Raw genomic sequence first — 12,883 nt, 5'->3', positions numbered from 1 at the left:
GTTAATGATGGTTCGATGGGGAAGTATTGCCTTGCTCATCAAGCTGTTATTAGAGAGGGAAGTGCCACTACAAAACTGAGAGTGGTCTTCGATGCATCTACGAAATCATCAAACGGTAAAAGTCTAAATGAAATTATGCATACAGGCCCAAGACTACAAAGAGATATTTTCGACATCATCATCAAATGGAGGACATGGAATATTGTCTTAGCTGCCGATGTGGAAAAAATGTACAGGCAGATACGTATTGCCGAAGAAGACAGGCCGTACCATCGCATTCTCTGGAGGGATGACCCAATGAAACTAATAGAAGAATATGAGCTACAACTGGTTACGTATGGAACATCATCGGCACCATTTTTGGCTGTCCGAACATTAATGGAGATAGCCAACACCCTGAACTCCAAACTGCAAGACATCATAAAAAATGACTTTTACATGGATGATTTGATGACGGGAGCAGATACGATCAAGGAAGCGCAAAGTATTTAAACAATGATTGCACCAACGTTCAGATCATTTGGATTGCATCTTCGGAAATGGTTATCGAATAATGAAAAAGTAATGGGAAACATTGACTCATCTTTGAAGAACGAGGTCATAGAAATTAACGACAAAGAAGCAGTTAAAACACTAGGATTACAACATGAGCACTGCCGAGACTTGTACAAAACGGTCCGTTCTCTCTCAAGTAGCGCGGATTTTTGATCCAATTGGATGGTTGTCCCCAGTTACAGTCATCGCAAAACTCTATGTGCAGAATCTTTGGCTATTAAAAGTGACATGGGACGAAGAATTATCCAAAGAACTCACAGACGAATGGAAAAAATTCACAGCGAGCATGGATATGTTAAAGGATCTTTGTATTCCCTGATGGTTGGGCACTCATCTCCACTGTCAGGCGGAAATGCATGGATTTGGCGATGCATCGGAGAAAGCATACGGAGCAGTAATTTACATAAAAACAGCCTACACTATAAAATTGCTAACAGCGAAAACAAAAGTAAAGCCTATAAAAAATCGGAACACACTACCCAAGCTGGAATAATGTGCCGCTCATTTGCTAGCTAAGCTCATGAACCGTGCAGCAGGATCAATACCACAAGCTAATGCAATGTATGCTTGGAGCGACTCAACAATTACTTTAGCATGGATTCGCGAAAGTAAAAACAAAGACAAGTTCATAAGGAAACGAGTGGACGAAATAAAAAGCAACGTGCCACAAGCAATATGGCATCATGTTAGCACAAAGGACAAGCCCGCTGACAGTGCATCACGAGGAATCTCTCAAACCAAATTACAAGATCTACGTATTTGGTGGGACGGCCCAAGTTGGCTGCACTTATCACAAGACCAATGGCCAAAAACGTCAAACGAACATACGGAGCATAAATTTACATTTGTAAATTTAACGAGAAAGAACGTGTGAGTCACTTCTGGGGACGCGACTCTACTTATACCCGTACTCAGTCAGTATATACATTTTTGAGCATATGATTTTTTTAGAATTTTGGAATAAAAAAAAAAATTTTACATTTTACATTTTTTTGCTACATCTGTTATCTACATATACATATACAATGTATATTCTACATCTAACATGTAGATTGTACATGTACCATTTATGTTCTACATCTCCTTCGCTAGGGGTTGCTCGCGCACTGAACGCGGCAGAGTGTGCGAGCTTGGGTGATCATATTATGTTTCACTCAAGTTGTGTCTGGGACTTTGTTTACGTAACTGCAAGAAAGTGTTACAGTGTATATTCTTTAAGTACCGTTGGTACAGTGGGTACTAACTATATGCGTATACTACATCTCCCTCCTTTTAAGAAATAACGTAATATAATGAAGTTATTTCAAACAATATTTTCATCCTTATGGATTAAGGTATATGTTAATATAATCTATATGAATTTGTTATACCCGTACTCAAAAAAGAGTTAAGGGGTATATTAGATTTGTGGTAAAAGTGGATGTGTGTAACGCAGAGAAGGAAACGTTACCGACCCCATAAAGTATATATATTCTTGATCAGCATCAATAGCCGAGTCGATATAGCCATGTCTGTCTGCCCGTCTGTCTGTCTGTCTGCCTGGCCGTCTTGTTGAGGGCCTAGATCTCAGAGACTATAAGAACAGTATCGTAGAGAATGCCCATATCTTCCAGATTGTCGCATCTGGATCAGATCAGATCATAATTATAATAATAATAATAATAATGTTACTTACCATGTTACTCCTTTCCTTCTATTAATGAACCGACGAATATATGCAATTTTGCCTACCACTTTCATATACGATGACGAGGATGGGATTGTGTTCGGCACGAGACTATTGTTTTCAGACAGGACTTGAAAATGTCTGCCTGTGGATTCCAAATCAGACCAAGAGTTTTGCAATCGTGCTAATCTCCACTCGAAATAACCAGATTCTCTTTCTTATTGTCACCTATTTGACAATTAGCAGTCCACTTAGTCAGCAGAAATCCGAATGGATCTAGGATTTCAAGTAGCTGTTGACGTAATATCCGTAGTTCGGATTTCGTATCTGCGCCTGTAAGAAGATCGCCAACATAGAAATCTGAAGCAAGAGACTTTGAGTCAATTGTATGCGAATTTAAATCAGTGCCGCTCAGATACTTCAAGCACCTGACAGCAAGAAATTGTGCCATAAGTTACCGTATTGTCCATTGCATGCGATGATCCTATTGGGCTTTGAGGTGGCTCAGAGGGGGCCTAGCTGAGGCCACCGGACGGGTCGCGGGTTGCGGAACGGCCTACCCCTGGGGGTAGGTCAACTGTGAATAAGCGGGCAACCCAAAGAGAAGCAACTAAGTTGGCTCTGAAGGGGAGTACCGAAATAAGAACAAAAATGAGAAAGGCAGCGGCCCAAAGGCCTGGCCCGATCCACTCAGAGGCAGGAAATACCTGCACGGTGGAAGACGCGGGTATGAACCCGGGTGGGTCCCATCCCAAATCTGGCATGGGTGGAAAGTCAACACCCAAAACTGATACCATGGAAGGGCAGCTAAGCAATATTGCGGCTGCCCAACCTTCCGGTGAAGCTGCGGGTGATGGCTTGCCATCAACCAGTGTCCAAGCCAAAAAATTTAGTTATGCCGAAAAGAGTAGTGTTGGGCACATAATCCGTCGGCAGAACGCCAGCACAGAAGTCAGTCCAACATCGAACTGGTTGAAAAAGGTGGAATGGGCCTCGGCAGTGCTGCCCAACTTCAGTGTGGAGCCACAGAAGGTGGCTGCACATCCAAAAGGCAGCGCTCGCAAGAGACGCCCGGACCTGCCGCGAAGCGCTCCAGAGTGCTACCAAACGTATCCTTCGCGCAGATTGAAGAGAAGAGGACGCTGATAGACGTTCTCGACAACGGCAGCGCGGAGGGGAAAATACCCAGAAGCCAATGGACGTGGGTGGAAGCGGCACTGGCCGACCACTGCTTCGAGCTTCTCGAGAAGGATCCCGGGCCACCTCCAGTCTGCAAAGACATGGGATGGTTCCAGGGAAGCATCAAAGTGATAGACTGCGAAGATGAGCGCTCCGTGAAGCTATACAAAGCTGCGGTGGCGCAAATCGGTGAGGTCTATGCCGGGGCAAAGCTCGTCGCTGTGGACTGGAGCGAGGTGCCCAGTAGGCCAAGGGACCGTATATGGGTACCGGCCACTTTCAAGGAGCCCGAGCGGATCCTCACGATGTTGCAGAGATGCAACCCCACACTGCCAACCTCAGATTGGAGGGTGGTCAAAGTGGAGGCATCAAAGCGCCCCACAAATCAGGCAGTGGTAGTCCTAAATAAGGAATCGCTAGCCCCGATCGAGGCAGCCAGGGGAGAGCTCAACTTTGGGTTCAGCTCGGTGACCATGATGGTCTACAAGTCGGATGCAGCGGCCGAGGCGCGTCCTGTCAACAACCCAGCTGAGCAGGACGTTGCCTCGGAGATCGAGGCACCCGACGTAAGCCTGGAGCCGGCCCTGGAAAGCTACTCCTCGGAGACGGAGCTGATGCTCGATTTTGAGGCGTTGTGTTGTATCCGACTTGTAGACCTTCATGGTCACCGAGCTGAACCCGAGGTTGAGCTCTCCCTTGGCTGCCTCGATTGGGGCTAGTGACTCCTTATTTAGGACTATCACTGCCTGGTTAGTGGGGCCTTTTGATGCCTCAACTTTGACCACCTTCCAGTCTGAGGTTGGGTTGCATCTCTGCAACATCCTGAGGATCCTCTCGGGCTCCTTAAAAGTGGGAGGCACCCATATACGAGCCCTTGGACTACTGGGCACCTCGCTTCAGTCAACAGCGACGAGCTCTTCCCCAGCGTAGACTGCTCCGATTTGCGCCACCGCAGCTTTGTATAGCTTCACGGAGCGCTCATCTTCGCAGTCTATCACTTTGATGCTTCCCTGGAACCATCCCATGTCTTTGCAGACTGGAGGTGGCCCGGGATCCTTCTCGAGAAGCTCGAAGCAGTGGTCGGCCAGTGCCGCTTCCACCCACGTCCATTGGCTTCTGGGTATTTTCCCCTCCGCGCTGCCGTTGTCGAGAACGTCTATCAGCGTCCTCTTCTCTTCAATCTGCGCGAAGGATACGTTTGGTAGCACTCTGGAGCGCTTCGCGGCAGGTCCGGGCGTCTCTTGCGAGCGCTGCCTTTTGGATGTGCAGCCACCTTCTGTGGCTCCACACTGAAGTTGGGCAGCACTGCCGAGGCCCATTCCACCTTTTTCAACCAGTTCGATGTTGGACTGACTTCTGTGCTGGCGTTCTGCCGACGGATTATGTGCCCAACACTACTCTTTTCGGCATAACTAAATTTTTTGGCTTGGACACTGGTTGATGGCAAGCCATCACCCGCAGCTTCACCGGAAGGTTGGGCAGCCGCAATATTGCTTAGCTGCCCTTCCATGGTATCAGTTTTGGGTGTTGACTTTCCACCCATGCCAGATTTGGGATGGGACCCACCCGGGTTCATACCCGCGTCTTCCACCGTGCAGGTATTTCCTGCCTCTGAGTGGATCGGGCCAGGCCTTTGGGCCGCTGCCTTTCTCATTTTTGTTCTTATTTGTGTTTTCGTATTTTTTCATATAATTCCTTCGAGCTGCAGAGAAGGGGAACGGTCCACCCCGGCAAAACTCCACTTTATCCGGGTAAGGCATATTTAGAACAGGGGCTGCCAAGTCCCTGAGCTCTCCGTTCGCGACTGGGCTTGTTTTTATACCGGGCCCCCAGCCAGGCTGACTCTTAGCACGGGTCGAATGACACCTTAGTCCGGCCCGGTGTGAGGTGAGTGTTGGGGTTGGGATGTGGGTAGGTATGTGTAGGGATGGGAGTGTGTGAGCTACTTAATGAGAGGCGGCACCACAAGCGAATCGTCATTGGTGGTAGTTCGCGAACACCCACTGGCTGTCCGGGACTGCTTATTTCGGTACTCCCCTTCAGAGCCAACTTAGTTGCTTCTCTTTGGGTTGCCCGCCTATTCACAGTTGACCTACCCCCAGGGGTAGGCCGTTCCGCAACCCGCGACCCGTCCGGTGGCCTCAGCTAGGCCCCCTCTGAGCCACCTCAAAGCCCAATAGGATCATCGCATGCAATGGACAATACGGTAACTTATGGCACAATTTCTTGCTGTCAGGTGCTTGAAGTATCTGAGCGGCACTGATTTAAATTCGCATACAATTGACTCAAAGTCTCTTGCTTCAGATTTCTATGTTGGCGATCTTCTTACAGGCGCAGATACGAAATCCGAACTACGGATATTACGTCAACAGCTACTTGAAATCCTAGATCCATTCGGATTTCTGCTGACTAAGTGGACTGCTAATTGTCAAATAGGTGACAATAAGAAAGAGAATCTGGTTATTTCGAGTGGAGATTAGCACGATTGCAAAACTCTTGGTCTGATTTGGAATCCACAGGCAGACATTTTCAAGTCCTGTCTGAAAACAATAGTCTCGTGCCGAACACAATCCCATCCTCGTCATCGTATATGAAAGTGGTAGGCAAAATTGCATATATTCGTCGGTTCATTAATAGAAGGAAAGGAGTAACATGGTAAGTAACATTATTATTATTATTATTATAATTATGATCTGATCTGATCCAGATGCGACAATCTGGAAGATATGGGCATTCTCTACGATACTGTTCTTATAGTCTCTGAGATCTAGGCCCTCAACAAGACGGCCAGGCAGACAGACAGACAGACGGGCAGACAGACATGGCTATATCGACTCGGCTATTGATGCTGATCAAGAATATATATACTTTATGGGGTCGGTAACGTTTCCTTCTCTGCGTTACACACATCCACTTTTACCACAAATCTAATATACCCCTTAACTCTTTTTTGAGTACGGGTATAACAAATTCATATAGATTATATTAACATATACCTTAATCCATAAGGATGAAAATATTGTTTGAAATAACTTCATTATATTACGTTATTTCTTAAAAGGAGGGAGATGTAGTATACGCATATAGTTAGTACCCACTGTACCAACGGTACTTAAAGAATATACACTGTAACACTTTCTTGCAGTTACGTAAACAAAGTCCCAGACACAACTTGAGTGAAACATAATATGATCACCCAAGCTCGCACACTCTGCCGCGTTCAGTGCGCGAGCAACCCCTAGCGAAGGAGATGTAGAACATAAATGGTACATGTACATGTTAGATGTAGAATATACATTGTATATGTATATGTAGATAACAGATGTAGCAAAAAAATGTAAAATGTAAAATTTTTTTTTTTATTCCAAAATTCTAAAAAAATCATATGCTCAAAAATGTATATACTGACTGAGTACGGGTATAAGTAGAGTCGCGTCCCCAGAAGTGACTCACACGTTCTTTCTCGTTAAATTTACAAATGTAAATTTATGCTCCGTATGTTCGTTTGACGTTTTTGGCCATTGGTCTTGTGATAAGTGCAGCCAACTTGGGCCGTCCCACCAAATACGTAGATCTTGTAATTTGGTTTGAGAGATTCCTCGTGATGCACTGTCAGCGGGCTTGTCCTTTGTGCTAACTTGATGCCATATTGCTTGTGGCACGTTGCTTTTTATTTCGTCCACTCGTTTCCTTATGAACCTGTCTTTGTTTTTACTTTCGCGAATCCATGCTAAAGTAATTGTTGAGTCGCTCCAGGCATACATTGCATTAGCTTGTGGTATTGATCCTGCTGCACGGTTCATGAGCTTAGCTAGCAAATGAGCGGCACATTATTCCAGCTTGGGTAGTGTGTTCCGATTTTTTATAGGCTTTACTTTTGTTTTCGCTGTTAGCAATTTTATAGTTGTAGGGAGCACGAGAATCACTAAAAGGCTCACAATTTAAGTAGTTTAATCTTTTTTTATTTTTGCTTGGTCGGTATTCAGCCGCTCGTATTCCAAACCAAAAGTGCCGGCTTCGATCACGATCCCCGCTTCCTTCCCTATCGATATTATCTCTACGATCTATTCTAATATATTCTACTCGCAACTCCGCTGCATGTATCGAGTTGGTGAACGATACCTACGCGCGCTCCTTAATATTTAAATGGTGTCTCTCTAAGTATTTACAGTACTCTACTTATATTACTACAATTCGGCCATCCTGACCGGAGTGCTCCTGAACTCCTTACAGTTGCCTTGGCTTCTTGTTGGCCTTATTTTTAACAGGTGGTTTCATTCTTATTTTACTATCCTTAATCTATATATTACAATCATTTTGTCTGTCATTTTTCCCTGTGACATTTGCCTCGTTTCCTTTTCCCAGCCATGGCTTCATATTCGCTACCGCCCACACTCCTTTGTACGGGATCCTAGACTGCTGAAATCCTTCTACATCTTCCAATACGTATCTATCGTTTCTTAACACTTTAGCTATCCTATACGGCCCTTTGAACTTCGGAATAAGTTTTTTAGATACCCCTATATGGGTATCGAAGTTTTTCACCATGACTAGATCGTTGTCTTTGTATACATGTGGCTTTTTCCGTCTTGCGTCTGCTGCCTGTTTGTTGTAGTCCTGTACCTTTTCCTGATGAGCGTTTGCTTCTGATCTAATTTTTTCTAAATCCCTGGTCACTCGTTGCTCGGTTAGCTCTTTTAAACAATCACCTAGTAGATCTGACACTTCGCCTCTCTGCCTGACCCCGAATAACATACGACTCGGGTGTTCATTAACTGTCCTTTGAATTGTGTTGTTCATTGCGTGTTCAACTGTTTGTACCACTGTATCCCAGTGTAAACCTTTCTCCGGGTCGACGAGCTTTGCGATCATTGGTCCTAAGCTTCTGTTAACTCTCTCTACCTGGCCGTTGGCTTGTGGCGAACCTGTAGCTATCTTTATGTGCTTAACGTCGTTCTGCTCTAAAAAATCCCCGAACTCTTTTGACGTGAAACAGCTTCCTCTGTCTGATACGATGCATCTCGGTCTGCTGTAAGCTCGAAAATAATCGTTCATTGCCTTAACTGCTTCCCTTGAGTTAGTGGTTTTTGTTGTGTAAAGCCTTACAAACTTGGTGAACGCGTCTATAACTACTAATATATGCTTGTTCGCTCTACTTTTGTCAACTGGTCCAAAATGGTCGATATGTACCACATCGAATGGAACCGATCCTTTTGGTACCTTGTGCAAAAACCCTTCCTCCTTTCCGTGCTTCGCCGAATACGCTAAGCATTTGAGACAGTTCTCTATGTGCTTTTTGGTTTTTTCCCTAACGCTTGGGAACCAGTAACTCTTCGATATCGCATCGGTCATTTTGTCTATTCCAATGTGTCCTAACTCATCGTGGTATTTATAGAGTACATGGCTTTCCATCTCCTCGGGTACGCAGAACAGAAGGGTATCGTTATCATTCTTTCTATATATCACTCCGTTTCTCATCTCGTACTGTTTGTGCTCGGACTCCTGCAATATCTCTTTTAACTTTAACAGTTTGTCGTCTCTGTTCTGGCATATTATTAGGTTTTCTTCAAAAGTGTTCGTGTCTATCGTCAGTATCTGTGTAACTCTGCTAAGAGCGTCCACGTGTTGCATTCTGCTCCCGGCCCTGTGCTCTAACTTGTAGTCATAATTCTGTAACTCTAAAGCCCAGCGGGCGATGCGTGGATTCAGTTCTTTCTTGTTCAGTGTCATGGTTAGTGCATTGCAGTCTGTCACTATCTTAAATGGTATGCCTTGAACATATATTCTGAACCGTTGAAGGGAGTAAATTATCGCTAGAGTCTCTAGTTCGAAGCTGTGATATTTTGCTTCGGTGACTGTCGTCCTTTTGGAAAAATAAAACACTGGGTGCATCTTGCCATCGCTTTTCTTCTGCATTAGTATCGCTCCGAACCCTAACGCGCTCGCGTCGCAATGTAACTCTGTTGGATCTAGGGGATTATAAAGTGCCAATATTGGCGCTTCCAACAAGTTATTCTTTAGCTGCTCGAAACACTCTAATTCTGTGGCTCCGAACTCAAACTTTCTGTCTTTTTTGACGAGATCATAAAGAGGCTTGGCTTTCGTCGAAAAATCCTTCACAAAACGCCTGAAGTAAGAACATAGCCCTAAAAAACTTTGTACTTCGTTCGTTTTCATTGGAACTGGGAACTCTTTCACTGCCTGTAATCCTCTGGAGTCCGGTTTAATCCCGTTACCAGAAATAGAATAACCCAGGTACTTGACTTCTGACTGCAAAAATTCGCATTTATCTAACCTCAGCTCGAGTTTGTTTGCTATCAACCGTTTCATCACTTCCTGTAGAATTTCCATGTGACTGTCACTATCTTTTGTCGCTATCATTATGTCATCCATGTATATTATCACTTTGTCTTCTTTTACCATGTCAGCGAAAATCTTGTTAGTGAACCTTTGAAAAACCGCGGACGCATTGCGCAGTCCAAATGGCATTCTTAACCACTCGTATTGTCCCATCGGCGTCGTGAAAGAGGTATATTTGACTGAGTCGTTGTGCATGAAAACGTGGAAATACCCGTTTTTCAAGTCTAATTTAGTGAACAGTCTTTTTTCTGCCAGTTTGTCCAACAGGTCGTCTATCAATGGAGTCGGGTAGTTGTCTTTTATCATTCCCTTATTGAGCGTGCGATAATCGACGCATAACCTTAACTCTCCTGATTTCTTTTTTATTAGTACTATGGGCGAGACATATTCCGACTCGCTGGCTCTGATGTAGCCTTTCTCTGTGTACTCGTCTAACATCTTTTGAACTTGCGCCTTTTCGCTATACGACAGCCTTCTGGGGGGACAATGGAACGGTTTTTCGTGTTCGAAACTTAATTTCATCTCCCACTTTGTTTCCGGTAAATCTGGTCTGATTGCGTCCACATAGTCCGTTCTGAACAGTTTCATAAGCCTTTCTACTAGTTCCTGGTTACAGTCTGTACCTACTTTCAGGTCACACTCGTGCTTTACGGCGGGATATTCGTGCGGCAGATCGCAAAAGTTGACCCGGATGTTCTCGCATGTATCAATGTCTTTCAACCGCCCCCCTGCTGCACCATCTTTCCCTCCGAAACACTTGTTTCCTCCTTCCCCTTCATTTTCTCCTACGTACTCGTCTTCTGCTTTACCTTCTTCTTCTCCTTTACACTCGTTCTCTACTTCACACTCACTTTCTTCTAACCACTCACTATGTATTACACACTCTTCTTCTAAACGCTCGTTTTCTCTTTCACACTCATTTTTCTCTTCGCACTCGTCTTCCTCTAAACACTCATTTTCTCTTTCACACTCATTTTCTCTTTCCCAATCATTTTCTATGTCGCACTCATTTTCTATTTCACACTCATTCTTCCCTAACCACTCATTTCTCTCTTCTTCTTCGTCTTCCGTTTCACACTCCTCTTCTTCGTAATCGTCATTTTCAGCTTTGCCAACGTTCTCTTCCCCACTCTCATTTTCCTTGCAAATGTCACTTACAATCTTAAATTTACATAATCTCATAAAATCTCTACCTAATACAGCCTCATGGCCCATCGACTCGTTTGCCACTACTAATAGTTCAAAGTTAATTTGTTCTTCATTAAAAATTACAAAACCGGAAACTTGTCCGAAAACACGAAGTCTACTGTTGTTAAGACCAACGTATGTGTGGCTCGTATTTTTATTAATAACAAATGTAGGCTTCTTCGTTTCATTGCCATACTGTGAATTACATGAACTTAACTCGCCTTCTCGGCCTTCTGTCGCATTAATTTTAGTTTCTTGGTTGTGATATGAACTTAAATCTACTTGATTAATATTGTGTCCATTTGAGAGGCACGAGATCTTTACAAAACTTATTGGGCTCCCTGAGTCGATGAGGCAGTCTAAGAAAAAACATTTATTACTAAAATTCTTAATGAATATGTTAAATTTACGGATGTATTCGTTCTGTACCTTATCTTTCCGTTCACCGCAATGTGCTATCTGGTGGTTCATGCTGCCGCATCCGTAGCATGCTCCTCTTTCACGCTTGGGCTTGCGACAATCCACTGCCATGTGGCCCAACGAGTTGCAGTTATAGCAGCGGACCAGTGACGAAGACTCTCCCGAGATGCTCCTTGCTCCTGGTGGCGTGTACTTCTTCGGCAGCATGACTTTCTCGAAAGCCCTCAGCAGCTGATACGGCGCGACGAAACACTGCATATGGGCCTGACGGCGCAGTGTCTCATCTGGGATACCCTCGACGATGCCGTCGATTAACTCTTCGGCGTCGATGGCTATGCGAGACGCTAGCATCATTTTGTCGTTGAAGTAGCCGACGAACTCCTCGTCGCGCATCCACGACCGTGACTCAAACTTGCGGCGGAGTGATAGCTTGCTTTCCTTGAGTTGAAATGTATTCTCCATTATGTTTAATAGTTGATCAATTGGCATGGACATGTGCTGTACCTCAGAATGCAGCCACATTAGGGCATTGTCTTTCAGCTTTGACATCAGCAGCATCAGTAGCTGCTCATACGACAGTTTGTTTATCTTTGCCGTCGCTCTGAATTGCGCGATCCAAGCAGTGACGTCACTATTGTTGCCAGAGGTGTTGCCGTGGTAGTTTGGCAACATGTCTTTCGCAACATTGAGTCGCGAGAGGCTAGACTCAATATTGACAGACGTGCCTGCACACAGCGGAATATTCTCGCTCTCTCCTCCCTTTTGCAGCTTTAGCAACTCAATTCGTAACTTCAAGGCCTCGATTTCGTTTGCTAGATCCGTTGCTTTTCGTTGCTCCTTTTGTGCTTCTGGTTCGTTGTTGTAGCTGTCGTTTGTCGGCGATACGATGGCCGACGTCGCATTATCGGTCTCTCCTTTTTTCTCACCGTTAGAATGCTGACTGGCGTCGTGGTTTTTTGTCGAATCTGGATTGTTCTGGAACACCTCGTTTTCCGACTCGCTCTCGCACATGTCTGCTGCTGGCGGCCCCTGTCCGCGTGCTTCCAGTGGGACTTCATTTAAACGGGCTGCCATGGCGGCTTTGGTCCCGTTCTTTGGCAAGTTAAGGGACTCAAGCCACTCCCGCAGTTGTGCCGCTGAGTATTGCTCTGCTCCAACCAAATCCGACATTTTCACTTGGAATTTTTAGTTTTGTTTTAATTGCAGCCGGCGTCGATTAAGGGTTGAAGAAAAAAAAAATGTGTAATTTGCTTGTGGCGACTATGGTTCTGATCCCACTTCTGAATTTGTAGGGAGCACGAGAATCACTAAAAGGCGCACAATTTAAGTAGTTTTATCTTTTTTATTCCGCTTGGTCAGTATTCAGCCGCTCGTATTCCAACCAAAAAAAATGCCGCTTCGATCACGATCCCCGCTTCGTTCTCTATCGATATTATCTCTACGATCTATTCTAATATATTCTACTCGCAACTCCGCTGCATGTATCGAGTTGGTGAACGATACCTACGCGCGCTC

General features: G+C 44.9%; 1 protein-coding gene across 2 annotated transcripts; it reads right to left on the bottom strand.

The window, feature by feature from the left end:
• Positions 1-7,448: 7,448 nt before the first annotated feature.
• LOC121404693 lies at positions 7,449-12,876 on the bottom strand. Of its 2 annotated transcripts, none has more exons than XM_041594704.1 (2): positions 10,818-12,876; positions 7,449-7,862 (listed from the first exon to the last, which is right to left on the bottom strand). In XM_041594704.1, the coding sequence occupies exons 1-2, from the start codon at positions 12,536-12,538 to the stop codon at positions 7,700-7,702; spliced, it is 1,884 nt and encodes a 627-aa protein (XP_041450638.1). In that variant the 5' UTR covers positions 12,539-12,876; the 3' UTR covers positions 7,449-7,699. The 2 variants fall into 2 exon arrangements, with proteins under 2 accessions (XP_041450638.1, XP_041450639.1); XM_041594705.1 differs by lacking the exon at positions 7,449-7,862 and having other exon boundaries at positions 11,180-11,307; positions 11,378-12,876.
• Between the last annotated feature and the right edge of the window lie 7 nt (positions 12,877-12,883).

This window comes from Drosophila obscura, unplaced genomic scaffold, assembly GCF_018151105.1.
Source record: "Drosophila obscura isolate BZ-5 IFL unplaced genomic scaffold, ASM1815110v1 contig_35, whole genome shotgun sequence".
Taxonomy (NCBI): domain Eukaryota; kingdom Metazoa; phylum Arthropoda; class Insecta; order Diptera; family Drosophilidae; genus Drosophila; species Drosophila obscura.
The sequence above is the reverse complement of the archived record's forward strand: the minus strand, read 5'-3'. Positions and strand labels throughout refer to the sequence as shown.

Excerpts from the sequence above, each read along its gene's own strand:
- LOC121404693 (XM_041594704.1), bottom strand. The coding sequence starts at position 12,538 with ATGTCGGATTTGGTTGGAGCAGAGCAATACTCAGCGGCACAACTGCGG. Across the intron at positions 7,863-10,817 it reads TGTGAAACGGAAGACGAAGA|AAGAAACGATAGATACGTAT; the intron begins AGAAGAGAGAAA and ends AGCTAAAGTGTT.